Source organism: Carassius carassius, chromosome 50, assembly GCF_963082965.1.
Source record: "Carassius carassius chromosome 50, fCarCar2.1, whole genome shotgun sequence".
NCBI lineage: Eukaryota > Metazoa > Chordata > Actinopteri > Cypriniformes > Cyprinidae > Carassius > Carassius carassius.
In genome coordinates this window covers 10,648,129-10,663,678 of record NC_081804.1, presented here as the reverse complement: position 1 = coordinate 10,663,678, position 15,550 = coordinate 10,648,129, and the positions used below count along the sequence as shown (strand labels likewise).

The window sequence follows — 15,550 nt, the reverse complement described above, 5'->3', positions numbered from 1 at the left end:
GTGACCGGTGGTGTCTTGGTGAGAGTTCGTTTGAAAACACAATCTTGTTGTAAAGTAAAAAAAACAAGGGATTATTATGTAATGTGAATATTTGGCATAAACTGCAAATTTTTCAAAATATCCAAGAATCAAGACCAGTAGCCAAAGGCAAAACATTTATTGTCATAAGAAACATTTCATTACATTTTTCATTATTTTGGGATCCGAGTCCAGTCTTTCTGTTTTTCTGCTCAAATGGATGTTAATCAGGACTACCTGTTCTTAGATGTTATGCAGAGACTCTCTTGATTTTTATGGAGTGAGATGGGGACAGGAAGCCTAACAAGACCTTCTCTGCAATGCTCAAATAGAATCTAGGAAAGGCTCTTCTTCCTTCCTGCATGTCTTGAGTGGGGTGTCCTTGGTCTTTTTTGTGGCCAGTCGTCAAGGGAGTTGTGTCTTTTGATGGTGGAAGAGACCCCACACAATCTGATGCTGTCATCTGTAATTGGTTGCCCACCCAGAGGACCCTCCTAGCTGTTTTCTTCTTTATCTCTTCACTCTTATCAGTCCTTTTTTTTTCCTGGAGTGTCAGCAGGGCACTAGATGTGTGTTCATACAATTGGAGGGCACTGCGGCAGTGATCAACCTTGGTCTTTGTATTGCCAGGAACATTATTTTCTACTGAAATGTCTGAAGTAACCTTTGCACCTGAATAAGCTGTTAAATCAAGTGAGCTCTAGAAAAAAATATAAGACAACAGTTGATCAAACAGTGTGACCAAATCAAAGATAAGCTTATTTGTTTGGGATGGAGAAAGTGCAGATCTGGGAGGTGTCAGTGAGGCAGTATGTACTTCATAAATTGACTGAACTGCTGAGAAATTCAACTTTATTTTTATGAAGTTTGTTCCTTTAGCCATCGTTTTAATAGCATGTAAGGTCAAAGTCCTCAATGTGAACTGTCCCTCTGTTACAGTAAAAGCAAGCACAGGGCTGATTCGCTTTGATGGATTACAGTCATTTTAATAATAGAGCTAAATTTAGAGGTGGATAACATCAACGTGAGTCCCACATGTACAGTCTATTGTGGTCTCAACAAATATATAACACGATTATCTGTCCCTCATGTCACTTTCTATTCTAGCCGTTATTTGGCTCACTGATGTTTAGAAACTTCAGACATTAAAGGTGATGTATATTTTTTGCACCACTAGCAACTGTTTCCAAACATATAAGGGGCTGTCAAATTAGTAAAATTTCATGGGCAAAATCATTCTTGCAGTGTATACTGAACAAAATTATAAACGCAACACTTCTGTTTTTGCCCCCATTTTTCATGAGCTGAACTCAAAGATCTAAGACTTTTTCTATGTACACAAAACGCCTATTTCTCTCAAATATTGTTCACAAATATTGTGCACTTCTCCTTTGCTGAGATAATCAATCCACCTCACAGGTGTAAGTATATCAAGATGCTGATAAGACAGCATGATTATTGCACAGGGGTGCCTTAGGCTGGCCACAATAAAAGGCCACTCTAAAATGTAAAATGTTTTACTGTATTGGGGGGTCCGGGGATCCGAAAACCAGTCAGTATCTGGTGTGACCACCATTTGCCTCATGCAGTGCAACACATCTCCTTCACATAGAGTTGATCAGGTTGTTGATTGTGGCCTGTGGGATGTTGGTCTATTCCTCTTCAATGGCTGTGTGAAGTTGCTGGATATTGGCAGGAACTGGAACACGCTGTTGTATACGCCGATCCAGTGCATCCCAAACATGCTCAATGGGTGACATGTCCGATGAGTTTGCTGGCCATGCAGGAACTGGGATGTTTTCAGTTTCCAGGAATTGTGTACAGATCCTTGCAACATGGGGCTGTGCATTATCATGATGCAACATGAGGTACAACACAACAAGGGGCCTCAGGATCTCATCACTGTATCTCTGTGCATTCAAAATGCCATCAATAAAATGCACCTGTGTTATTTGTCTATAACATACACCTGTCCATACCATAACCACACCGCCACCATGGGCCACTTGATCCACAACGCTGACATCAGCAAACCGCTCACCTCCCGCGCCGGCATACATGCTGTCTGCCATCTGCCCTGTACAGTGAAAACCAGGATTCATCCATGAAGAGAACACCTCTCCAAAGTGCCAGATGCCATCAAATGTGAGCATTTGCCCACTCAAGTTGGTTACGATGACGAACTGCAGTCAGGTCGAGACCCGATGAGGATGACGAGCATGCAGATGAGCTTCCTTGAGATGGTTTCTGACAGTTTGTGCAGAAATTCTTCGGTTATGCAAACCGATTGATGCAGCAGCTGTCTGGGTGGCTGGTCTTGGAGATGAAGATGCTGGATGGGGAGGTCCTGGGCTGGTGTGGTTACACGTGGTCTTCGGTTGTGAGGCCGGTTGATTTTGTCATGCCAAATTCTCTGAAACGCCTTTAGAGACGGCTTATGGTAGAGAAAGGAACATTCAATTCATGGGCAACAGCTCTGCTGGACATTCCTGCAGTCAGCATGCCAATCGCATGCTCCCTCAAAACCTGCGACATCTGTGGCATTGTGCTGTGTGATATATATGCACATTTTAGAGTGGCCTTTTATTCTGGCCACCCTAAGGCACACCTGTGCAATAATCATGCTGTCTAATCAGCATCTTGATATACTTACACCTGTGAGGTGGATGGATTATCTCGGCAAAGGAGAAATGCTCACTAACACAGATTATGACAGATTTGTGAACAATATTTGATAGAAATAGGCCTTCTGTGTACAAAGAAAAAGTCTTTGAGTTCAGCTCATGAAAAATGGGGGCAAAAACAAAAGTGTTGTGTTTACAGATTTTGTGTATGAAGAACTGTTCACAGACACAGAAGTCACTTTCAAACCAAGCAGCTCTATATTGGTCAATTCAACAAATCCACCTGAGCAACTTTAACCTGTTGCACAATTTCTGATTGCGACTGAAATGACTGTCCTTCATCAGTGAAAATTTGCAAACATTTTTATGCAATCAGAGAAACATATGGAAGCTTGCCTCCGCCACAGGATATTTTTTTTTTTTAAAGGTAGTTGTGGCTGAGTTATTGCTTTCATAATGGCTGCCCCGTGTGGAGACCAGTGCCATAAATATATATATACTTTTATTAATCTAATGACAAGACTGCACTCTTTACCTCTTATTTTTTCAAAAGCATGATTAATTTTTTTGGTTTATAAAACTTTTTAAATAAGGGACACATTGCTTCTGTGTGCCTTTTAATCCTTTTCTAAATGAATAACGCCCCCTATTACATTATGACATTGTGTCATACATTTAGTATGATTGACAACAATTATTTCATCAACTAGATCTGTTATCCCTGTAAAATGAGACAATATGATAAGCACATTGGCCCAGACAAGAAAAAGAGCAGGCCAGAATGAAATGACGTAGAGTGACGAGAGCAGAAGATGAGCAGAAATCAGGAAATCACCAGGGAAACAGAGGTGACAGGGACTGTGAGAGAGGGAAAGGCTGTTTCTGCCTTGTTGCTCCAGAGATTCATTGCTCTCCTCATCAATCATGGAGGGCTTATGAAATTGTTCCTGCCCAGAGAGAGCCTCATGGCTCTCATGTGCAGAGTTGGCATAAATCCTGCTGGCAGGGAATAGAAGTGGATTATATTGTGCAAATTAATTGTTGCTTGAATTTGCCACTTTTTCTTTTTGCCCGTGGAGGGCTTGGAACATGAGCAGTATTGTCTTATTCTCAAAGCAGTTTTGTTGTTGTTGTTTTTTTGGGCAGGCACAGATTCTTACTTTCTCAAAGGGATCACGTCAAGAATTTCAATTTCAAAGGGAGAAGGTTGAGGATCAGCCTCGGAGAGCAATTTCCAGATGTAAGTGTTCCAAACAGCAGGTCAAAATAGACAAATCTTCATTATTTCAACCATAAGCCCATTCTGAATTCCCAGCAGGACATATAAATCCACACCTTCAGTGAAGAACAAACAAAGAGCACCGCTTTCGCTGCCTGCAGATCACTCATTAATGTGTGCAGTTTATTTTTAGACCACTTCCCCTTTGTTTGATCAGGTCAGAGCTGTAGACAAGCATGGGAACGTCTCTTATTAGTGTTTGTACTCTTACCGTCAAGGTCAATGGTACTCCTGTGTCTTGGCCACTTTTGGGAAGGCCTTGCCAAAACTAATGAGAGCACCACCGGTCACAGAGAACAGCAACTACTTGGTTTAGACAATTATTGTCCATTGCCTGACCAAAAGGTGAATTTTTTATTTTAGTTTATTTTTGCACTTATTTGCTTGCATTTAGTTGTAGTTGTGGCTAGATGTGAAATGTATTTAATTATTAATTGGAAATAATGATACATTATTTTTATTTTAATCTATTTTTTATGTTTATTGCTTGGGATAAAAAAACTGTATTTGTAACATGAATGTGCAAGGCTTCATTTGCTTCCAGTTATTTTTAGCTATGCAAAACAGCTTGTTTGCTGCTTGATATTTTCAAACTGGTAGGCTATGTTTAAACTTTAATTGTAAACACTAATGTAAAGTCTTGCACATTCACAGAAAATTACTTCTGCGTTGCAAAAGATGGAAAAAGGTATTATAAAATAAAACATCTAATATATGATTTAGTTTGACCTTTTGAGTCTGACAATCGACATTTATAAAGGTAAAGCAAATGTTAAATAAACAATTTGTTAAAAAATGTTAAAAATAAATAAAAATTAAATAAATAATCCAACGACTGCATATGCTTACCATATGTTACGTTTTCCTTTGAAGGCAGATCTATGCTTCAATGGTAAATCCAAAAAAAAGGAACAGAGAAAAAAATGCATTTATTCCCCCTTTCAACGTGTGGAGAAATTTTAATGTGTTAAATGCAACTAATACTCAGGAGCAGTGCAATACTGCCCTCTAGAGGACCTTGCACAGAAATTCATTTTGCAGTATTGGGCAGATGATCATGTCATTGTCAAATCTTTAATTACATTTCTAAATTCAGTATGCGGGTGAGCATCTTCTTAAGGGGAAAAAAAAAGCTTACACGGTCTAAAGAAAATTGGTCAACGTGTCGTCTTGGACTGCTCATTTGAACTTAAATACATAGTGAAGATGCTCGGGGATTAAGGGAAATCATAGAGTAGCCTATGAACATGGTAAATTCCGGTCCAATTTCGGGCAAACAGCGGCGATGCGTGCCAGCCGCACATCAAACCCAGATTGATAGTGGATGAATCTTTCGAGTTTGTTTTTAGTGAATCGGTTCACAAAACCGATCTGACTCAGTTGTTCTATACGGTTCTCGAGTCAAAACCACAGACTCAACTGCTTTATACACCCGACTCGTCTGTTTGTCAGTTTCGTGTGAGCTGGTAGGAGAGACGCTGAGATTTGCCTGACATGAAAATTTTTATTAATTGATTTAATAACCTAACAGATGTAATAAAACGTAGGACTACTAATAAATGTGATTTTATAACACTTATCAACGCAATAAAACAGAGAAATGTAAAATGAATTGTCAGAACTTTTAATTAGTTTTTATATCGTTTAGTGTACGCTCTAAATGCATTATATCTTTGTAATATTATTTATAGATTATATTTTGTTTCTAAATTACTTTGAGTTTGTTTATGAGCTGAACAGGGACTTTGACGGGAAACCTAAACAGCTAAATGTGCTGCTCGTGACGGAGAAATAACGTCATGTAGGAAAAGAACCACTGTTCTGTTTTTGAACCGAGCTGTTCGAAAGAACCGGTTCGCGAAAATGACTCGGACTACACACTTGTTGCATGTGTGAAACAGTTGCAGCAAACTCCTCCCATGGACCGCCCACAGCGGAGCATCATGATTTCTTCTTGTCTCAGCCGATGAATAGCTACTTGACAAACAGCGCTTGAGGGTTGAAGTTTTGTTTTTAAGAGTAGCCTATGGGTTGTTACGGGAGCGTTTGTCGAAGTTGCACGGAGATTTTCAGTGTGTGAGAACGGACACGGAAATTACAATGTGCTCAAACTAACTCTCAGTTAGGACTGAGAAGAACAAGCTGGTAAGTGAAACATTTACTCAGAAGCCGCTCGACTTGTAGACACTGGAGGTCCCTGAAGATAGGCTACTCCAGTCTGTAGAGAGGAGAAATTAAACGTGTAGAACTTAATGACTTCTGAATTACTCATTTCTAACTTTGTAACTAATGGATATAACGTTATAATGCTGTTCTTAATGAATGTTATTATTGTACAAAGCTATTTTTTATAGTTGCAGAACCCAGCTGTAGATGATTCCACGACATAACTGGAATGATTCATTGGCTGTGCTTAAAAATAAAACAGTGAGCTACCTAACTAGACAACGTTTTTAGGCATTAATTTAGAGGTACCTTCGGGGAAATCATTTTTGCATTTTATAAGTAACTTACTGGGTAGTTCACCAAAAATTCACATCATTTACTCACCTTTGTGCTGTTCTGTGAAACAAGAAAAAAAAACATTTTGGAAAATGTCTAATTGTTCATTATCCATACAATGAAGGTCAACGGGGACCAGTTTTATTTTGGACGCCAAATACTTTGTGTATGTGCAAAAATATCTTCTTCAAAATATCAATGTCATAAAAAGTCATACAGGTCTGGAATGATACGTTGGTGAGTTAATATGATAGAATTTTCACTTTTGGGTGACTTGTTATTTTAAATTAATTGGAAAGAACTGATTGTACTGAAGCATAAAAATACCATAATAAGTTCGCCAATATTTAGGAAACATGCTGAGGTCACATACTTGTTTCTAAGAAAAACAATCACAGCTAGTTATTCTTTGAAATGTGAATTTCGTGTCAGAATGTCTGTTTTTGTTTTGGTCTGTGTGATTCTGGCCACTGCCCATTTACCCAAAATTATTTTGACACCCTTGGTTGCCAATTCACTGAAAACACAATGTAGTGCAGCCATGGATGCCAGCAAACGGACTGATTCAGAGATCTATGATTCTACCCAACCTAAAAATTCTCGGCAGCCATATAAAAAGCTCTTTGACCAGAGGCGTATTAAAACAACTTCCTTCAATTTCAGTGTAGGGCTCATCAACTTCTCTTGTCAGTTGTGCTCATTCTTGTTGCGTGTCCTTAATCTGGCAACCCGCGTGAGCTTTCAGTCTGCCATTTGAGTCTGGACTTAACTGTTCTCATAGAATTAGAATGATTATTTCAACTTTGTTTATCGTAATTTGTGTAAATGGGTCTTTTAGAACGAGACTTTAGAACGATAATTACATCAGCATACACATGCAGATCTTTAAAGCTGGTGCATTTATAGTTATAGTTCTTGTTCTCAGTGTAAAAGGCCCTTTCAAAAGTTGACGTTGACTTTGAGAGTCCACTTAATTGTACATAAGCCAGGTCAGCAGTTGAACATGGATGATAAATGAGGCTGTTTACTCTCCTCGGGTCATGCTTTGAGATGCTGCAGCCTTAATTGCATTACCTAGCTGGACTGAGTACTTGCTTATGTCTGTTATTAGAAGTTCACCAGTCAACCATCTCACCAGAAACCCAAGCCCTAATTCACCAAAGCACTTGGTGAATAAATGAATATACCAGAACTGAAAGAATGAGATTATATTTAAGGAGCCGGGCAGAAATGTGATGTCTTAGTTAGTGTGATTTATGACCAGTAAGCTCAATCCATGCAAAATATGCATAGAGTGAATCAACTCCAGTGGGAGTCTGGCTTGTTTTTGGCCTCCTAATTAACAGATGGTGAGTATGGATGCATAAAATTTTCATTCATGATTGCTCCAAATGTTAGACTGTGAATTAGCTCATTTTCTTTCAGCAAATGGAACTGATTCAGGGCGCCATCTGATATTGCCATCTTTTGGCTGGGCGGATAAAATACCAGTTTAACCCATCATAGGCTCTACAAAGGCAGCCTATAATTGGAGACATTGTTTGGCAACGTAGTTGTCATTGCTACAGTGTTTTTTGTCAGTGTGGGAACTGACTGAACCTATTATTAGGCAGATGGGATAAATTTGTAAGTTTACAGTTGGTATCAGATGTGTGTGGGATCAAGTTGTGATGCCGTCAAGAGTGCAGCTTGTGAACGAGACAGCTTGAGTCAGAATTCTGGGAAGCATTTGTGCAAAGGAAACTAAGATGAGTGCTGTTTGAATGTGTCAGCATCTGATACACGCATCTGGTTAACTGCATCCTAACTGCCTTTTTGCGATTATCAGATACTTTTGTGAGTGTAGCGCAGCCATAAGTTCACCAGGAAGTCTCATGTCAGGCTGCACATGAAAGGAAGTATACTTGTTTGTATCATAGATGTTCTGTGTGGCTTTCATTATGACACAGCCATCGATATAAATGAGTCAACTCAGCTGAACCATGTAAACAACTGCCTTTTGCGGTTGTTTTATGCAATCTTTGCGTCACCCTTTCGGTGTACCTTGTGGGAGGTTTTGCCTGTGACGTGACTTTTCATCTCTGACATTCGTTCTAGCACGTGCCTGTCCTCATTACATCTAAGCCATGGGGTCATTCCGAAAGCCCAGACCCCGTTTCATGAGCTCGCCTGTGCTGTCCGACCTCGCCCGGTTTCATGCCAGCTCGCCAACACTGCAGCTGTCCAACGCCAGTGTTTGGAACAGGTGGGTGGTTCCCTTTCCTAAAGATGAGAGAGAGAGAAAAGGCATTGTTTCATTAATTGCCATGAGATTTTAGGGGTTTCTAAAGACATAGCAGAGATTTTTTTAAAGGGAAAGTTTGTTCAAAGATGACTAATCTCTCATTATTTAATTATTAAAAAATAAATAAATAAATGAAATTATTCTAAGTCAGTTTTGTTTATACATACAGTACTGTGCAAAAATCTCACTGTAATAATCCAGTGAGATTTTTGTTTGCACAAGGAGTCTGACAACAGTACTTTGCACAGTACCATATATCATGATGTAATAATTATTTAATAATATAAATATTAATGCTTTTGGGGAGTTTTTGCAACCTGAACTAAGCTTATCTTGTTGTAAAAAAAGTTCATGTGAGTTTGAAAACCTACTATTTTCAAGATAAAAATATATTTGACTTGTCATGTGGTGTAACCATCAAGTAAAACGTAATACCATATTTTCCTTACACCTTGAATACATGTGTACACATCATTATTTTCCAAAAATGTTTTTAAAATATAATTTGTCAAGGTGAATTATTTTTAATGAATAGCATGAATAATTATTTTATAAATATGATTATTTTTGGACACCACGCACCACGTGAAATTTTACAACCTGAATTAAACTTAAATTGTCTTAAATACACATTTGGCAATTTATTAGAAATGTACTCTGTTTCAATGTTGGTTTCAAATATACCATTTTCAAGAACAATTTATATCAACTGACTGTCCAGTAAACATCAAGTAATACATCTTAATCATTATTTTCAAAATGTTTCAAGGAAAAATTTATTTTTAAACAAATATCATGCATTATTAATTCATAAATAATATTACACTTTTGGGTAGTCACACCATATGACATTTTACAACATGAACTAAATTTATCTTATCATTAAAAAAGTTAAATTAAATATACATATATATAAATTTGGTTTCAATTTTATTCTTTAATGAGAACTTAATTTTTTTTTTTTTTTTTTTCATTATGATATAAGAAAAGTAGTTGGTATTTTTTTGACTAAATGCCTCCGGAAAAAAACCCCCATCAAAATGAGTTTTAATTCAGAAATTAAAAACATTCTAAAGTGTCGAGGTGACTGTAGGAGTCATTGTAAAAATGCATGAAATGTATTTTTGTATTGTTTTTTGTTTATTTGAATGTTTGTTTGTTTTTGAGTACATTCAGAGTCAAGAGTGATGTTAGCCGTCACTGTATAGTACCTCTGACTCAGAAGTGGAACCTTGCTTTTTTATAAATGATTTCACACTTTGCTTGTTGCCATATTTAGTCTTCAGGGAAAACCCCTTTGAGACACATTTTCAAGCATTAGAGAATAAAGCAGACAGCAACTTTTGCCTTTACAACTTCCTTATGGAAATGGGACCTCTGCTACCCGTCTCTCAGGAAGTGTAGAGCAGGATGTTAGTCTAAAGTGGTCGGTTGGTCGACAGGCAATGAAAGTTTGCTGGCAAGTGGACAAAAATGCTGACTATAGACATTAAAACAGAGAATTTCCCTGATGCAGGTGATATTGCTGGATTCTGACATGTTTTTGCACAGTCTTTATGCATATAAAGGGATGTTTTGCATAGAATTTTCTTAGCTTGCAAATCAGCTGTCAGGCCACTTGAATGAGGACTAGTTTCCTGATTTCTCCACAAACTGAGTCTTTTCTGTTTTGCAGTGTTCAAACGGCTGTAATTAAAGTCTTCCAAGGTGGTGGGCTACAAGCCAGTGAGCTGTATACCCTGAATGAAAGCATAAGGTAAGAAAGTAATAAAGAGATCCACAGCCATGTACTAGATTCACTTCCTATACACTGATCTCAATTCAAGATTAGAGATTTTTGACTCGGGCCAGTAGGCAGTGACCCACAATACACCAACAACCACATAGTAACACATCGCAATCAAATGTCAACAACTCACAACACCCTAGCTTTGTGGTGGTGAGTTCTGTACAAGATTTTACTTTTTTAATGAAAAAGTAAATGTTTATGAGGGTATGTATGACTAACTGGGCTTTTAACTGTTTTATCAGGTGGCTTTTGAGGACTGAACTGGGATCATTTATCACTGAGTACTTTCAGGTAAAATATATTTTCTGAATAATCGTTTTTACAGTCATTTTAGAGTTTTATGGTTTATGGCAAATTGTTACTAAGCATTTTTTTTCACACTATATCATGTTAACTCTCACACTGTTCATATCTTGTGGCTATACTATTGAAAGAATAAGTATTTACAAATTTACATTTACAAATTCACTTTCATTCTAAGAAGAGGGACAAGTGGAAATTCTTTTTTGTGCTAATCAACACTAAGCCACACATGCTGTCAAATGAGCTTAACTTGTTATTGACCTGGAATATTCCTTTAAGTACTTGCATCACTTATTTAATACAGGATCAGCTCTTGAATAAGGGTCTGATGGATATTTTGGAGAAGATTCAGCTTCATAACGGTGAGTGCTAAACCCATTTTATAGGTCTTATTGGTGCTTTCATGGCCTGCGTGAGCTCTAACAGATGTAATTCAATCGCTCCTTGCATTCTTGTGTCATTTCTCATGCCCAGATGAAAGCCGTCTTCAAGCGCTGTCTGAGATGTGGGTGAGGTTTTTCACAGACATCCTGCCAACTCTTCAAGCTATTTTCTACCCCGTGCAGGTATTAAAATGATCTCACCTACCATTCAAAGTAGTGGGTTGGCGTCGAGTTACCTACACTATGGTGATTGGTGTTTTTTTGGCTGTTTAGGGTCAGGAGTTGACTGTGAGGCAGATGGCTCTGCTAGGCTTCAGGAACATGGTTCTGTTGAAGCTTCCTGTGGAGAACATGTTTCAGGGCTCCTCATATCCTCCGCCAATCACACAGATGCTGCTGATCCTGCAGGTGCGCTCCCACGAGGTCATTTGTGCTCTAATAATGTCTGATTTTATGATGCATCATGAACATTTCCACCACATCTGTAGTTTTGTGATGGAAATGACATTTTATACATTTGCCATCCTGATAGTGGTATAACTAGCTTTTTATTTGACAAAAGTGCTCGAATTAATTTGGTGGTTTGAACAGAAAAAATATTTTATAATTATAAATATAGATTTATTATATAATTATATATAATTTATTATTTATTATGTGTGTATAATATCATTTTCATCAAAAATATGATAAAAAGTGAACACATTCAGCAGGCAAAAGCTTTTTTTGTGTTATAAATAAATATTTTTCATACTATAAATATTAAATATAAATATTGTTTGTGTTTATTATATCTCTGTTCACATCCTGATAATTCTAAAAATTGAATAATATTTTTAGATTGAAAATCTGGTCAGGATAAGTTATGAAAATTGTATATCGGAAAGTTTATATACAAAAAGGTATATAGGCCTGACCTTCATATCTGTGTTGTCTTGTTAACCTAAAGTACAATTAAATAATACAATAATAACACATTTTTAAAAAATCAAAAATGAAAAATCCTACTTATAAATAATTTGCAAATAATTGATATAAAATAAAATAAAATAAATTGTAGTTGAAGTACTAAACTAACTAAAACTAAAATAAAAATAAATAAAGCTATATGAAATATGATAAGCATGTAACAAAAAAAATCAAAGCTAAATAAAAGCTAAATTTAAATTAAATAAATCGATAAAATACAATAATAGAGTATAAATTAGACTAAAATAACACAAGAAAAAAAGTTGAAATCGATTTTAATAAAAATCAACTATTGAGACATAAATGTAACACATACATATGCAATATGTTGTTAATGCACAGGTGAGAATATGAAGCAGAGATATAAAGATAAAGGAGCGTTAGGAGAGCATTCCCTGAGTGCTGGTGTGGGAACATATCGGATCTGCTTTGTGCTTCTCTAATCTCAGATGAGATTTGAAGAGCCTCCGTGAAATCAGGCACCTTGACCCAGCGTTCATTTATCAAACATGGCTTCTCCATACAAAAGAAGTTTGTCAGCTTTGTTCCAGAACAAGGCTGAGTACCACAGGGATACAGTGTCTTGCTTAAGGGCTTAATGGTGATGAAGCACACTGATGCGTCATCCGTTCCTCATTTACTCCCACTTGTCATCTGTCTTGGGATTGAACCCAGATATTTAACTATTCATCTACCAGCAGTGAATGCCACCTCTTTGCTTTGAATCCTTCTTTTTATTTTTCCTTTTGTGTTTTGTTTTTTTTGGAGCAGGGCATTCATGAGCCTAATGGTCCTACGCAGGAGTATTTCCTACTCGAGAGGCTAGTGGAAATGGTTATATCTCCCTACCTGAGTAACTACCTCAACATGAACTCTAATGATTCCTCTTCAGGTGGTCAATCATTTTATGCTTTTCCTTGTTTTTGGTTTGTGGGTCAATGACATGATGATCTTTGTTTGTCTGGGTCAATTAAAATATAAAAAATTAACAAGTCAATTCATACATACAATAACTCTGTGATTTAAAATGTTTTCAATTCCTGAATTCAAATTCATTTTGATATTTATCTGTCAGGTTAGTATAACTTCCCAAATATTGTAAAGAAAAGAAATATTATAAAGAAAGAAAGCCTCATTAAAAGAATGATTTATTTAGTATCTTTACTTAACTTTTTAATATTACTTAATAGAAAAAATATTATATAATATATATATAATATTTTTTTTTACAAAACAGCTTTTCTATAACTAATGATATTTATTAGTAATTTTGTCCACCAAATTAAAACCATATGGTGTAACCAACCTGACAAAAAAGTGTTAAGAGCAATAATATCAGATAATTTGACCTTTTTTATAACAAGACAAAGTTAGTTAATGTAGCTGTCATGTGGTGCAACCCCCCCCCCCCAATTAAATATATTTATTAATGAATAATTTATAATATTTAAAAAAATTATTTGCAACTTGAAAATAGATTAATATTATTAATTATTCATAATAAAATAAAAGTTTGTCCACCAAATTAGTCATATGGTCTAACTAACATGTAGAAAATGTTTTAAAGTCTTAACATCAAGAAGTCATTTAAAATATCAGATGATTTGACAATTTTATGGCAAAAGTGTCATGTGGGGCAACTCCCCTTAAACTTTATAATTCATAATATTTGAAAATATATTACTTATAATAAAAAAGTAATATGATTAAAAAAATGTTTCAAATAAATTATGAAAAATATGTTTTATTGATGATTACACCACATTACATTTTTAGAGTCAATAAATATGAAAAAAGTCTTTCTTGAAAACCCATGTGAAACAACAGATATTCATATGTCAGTGACCCTTGTCTAACTTCTGCATGTTGTAGTCAGCATTAAATCTAACCAGCATCACAATCGCTTCCTCCGCAGAGGATCGTCTGGAAGGCTTGAGATTGGTCAACACGCCACACCTCAGTCAACCTGAGATCATGGTGACACATTTTGCCCACGAGTCTTTCCTGGCACCTCTAATCGAACATGAGGGTGAAGCCTATTTGGAAAGGACTGGTGGTGTGCGACGCCACACAGTCGCCAATGTGCATTCAGAAATCCAGCTACTGTCCATGAAAAACAGGATGTGTTCAGAAAAAGTGGAGGTCAGTAGCGCAGCCAGGATGACCAAGACAGAGAGCAAAAGGACACCGAAGACTTTCTGCAGTGAACCAGTCTTTTTTGACTCACGGCCAGGTGATGTGGAAATCCTTCGAGGGCAAAGCACTGCAGAGATGAAGTATGGCCTAACTAGTTAAAAAAAAGCCTCTCTCTCACGCTCTCAAAGCGCCCACTGAGTTCTTGTAAAGTTACGATAACTGAGACAAGCTAGAACGTGTCCGCTTAATACAATATGGACTCTGCTGCTGTGGAAATGTGAGCTGTTTTGTGTGCTAAATACTGTTTGGCCTGTCAGTTTAGCCTGTTTTTATGAGCTTGGAGTGTGGTTGAAGAAGTTTTACTTCAGCCCATTCTTGTAAAGCAGGCAAAAGAGTCACACTTCTTTCTTTCATGGAAGTGGTAAAGCGGTGTGAAAATAATGCAGGTGAGATAACGGTTTACAGAGGTACAGCAGAAAACATTCTGAGACACATTTGATCACTACTAACTTCCACACAATTAATGTCTTTACCTTCGACTTCTTAAGCGATCTTATGGTTTCATTTCTTTGTAATTGAAACTAAACATGCTGACATGAAGAAAATAGGATTTTTAGTCTTTTTATGAATATTTAGTTTTATGGAATTGTAATATTTTAAAAATACATTTAAAATTATTAAAAAGAAAATTTATTTAATGTGTGTGTGTGTGTGTGTACCTACTTAACCATATTTTGGGGACAAATGTGTATTCAGAAGTGAGCAAAACCTTCATTTGGGGATGTCCTTGCTTGTAAAACTGGTATAAAGATAAAGTAAACTGTTTTTTTGCAATTGTAAAAATGCAGAAGGTTTTCTGTGAGGGGTAGGGTTAGGTTAAAAAGTGTATAACTATCAGTATATTAAAACAATAGACGTCTACGTAATGTTCTCATTTAGATAACTAAGTAAAAGTGTGTGTGTGTACATTTTATATATATTTTTGAAGTAATGAAGAAAGTGGTTTTGCATTGGACTGTTCATTTCTTCTGTATAACACAGGACTGTATGTTTAAGGTTTGAGTAGATGTCTTTAGAGGTTCGCATGAACATTTCTTTGTGGCCCTGGCATACAGTTTAGAGTTCCTTTAGCAGATTAGCTGTTAAGGAGCTTTAGATGCTGTTTTCCAAATCAACATCACCTCAGAAAACCTTTGTGGCAGTGTTTAAGCATGTGAGCTGACAAAGAGCTTTATTTCGAGTGTACTAGTCAAGGACTTTTGA

At 36.6% G+C, this 15,550-nt stretch overlaps 1 protein-coding gene across 1 annotated transcript; it reads left to right on the top strand.

The window, feature by feature from the left end:
- The first annotated feature begins 5,747 nt into the window (after nt 1–5,747).
- Nucleotides 5,748–14,756, top strand: LOC132133638 (proline-rich protein 5-like). Its single transcript, XM_059546522.1, has 9 exons — nt 5,748–6,066; nt 8,521–8,668; nt 10,383–10,463; nt 10,739–10,787; nt 11,104–11,161; nt 11,274–11,365; nt 11,456–11,590; nt 12,923–13,043; nt 14,067–14,756. Exons 2-9 carry the CDS (start codon nt 8,550–8,552, stop codon nt 14,444–14,446), a joined length of 1,035 nt encoding a protein of 344 aa, XP_059402505.1. The 5' UTR covers nt 5,748–6,066; nt 8,521–8,549; the 3' UTR covers nt 14,447–14,756.
- The last annotated feature ends 794 nt before the right edge of the window (nt 14,757–15,550 follow it).

Bases quoted from the DNA above. Each gene is read 5' to 3' on its own strand.
- LOC132133638 (XM_059546522.1), top strand. From the start codon at position 8,550: ATGGGGTCATTCCGAAAGCCCAGACCCCGTTTCATGAGCTCGCCTGTG. The intron at 10,464-10,738 runs GTAAGAAAGTAA...CTGTTTTATCAG, and splicing joins ACCCTGAATGAAAGCATAAG to GTGGCTTTTGAGGACTGAAC. The intron at 10,788-11,103 runs GTAAAATATATT...TATTTAATACAG, and splicing joins TTATCACTGAGTACTTTCAG to GATCAGCTCTTGAATAAGGG.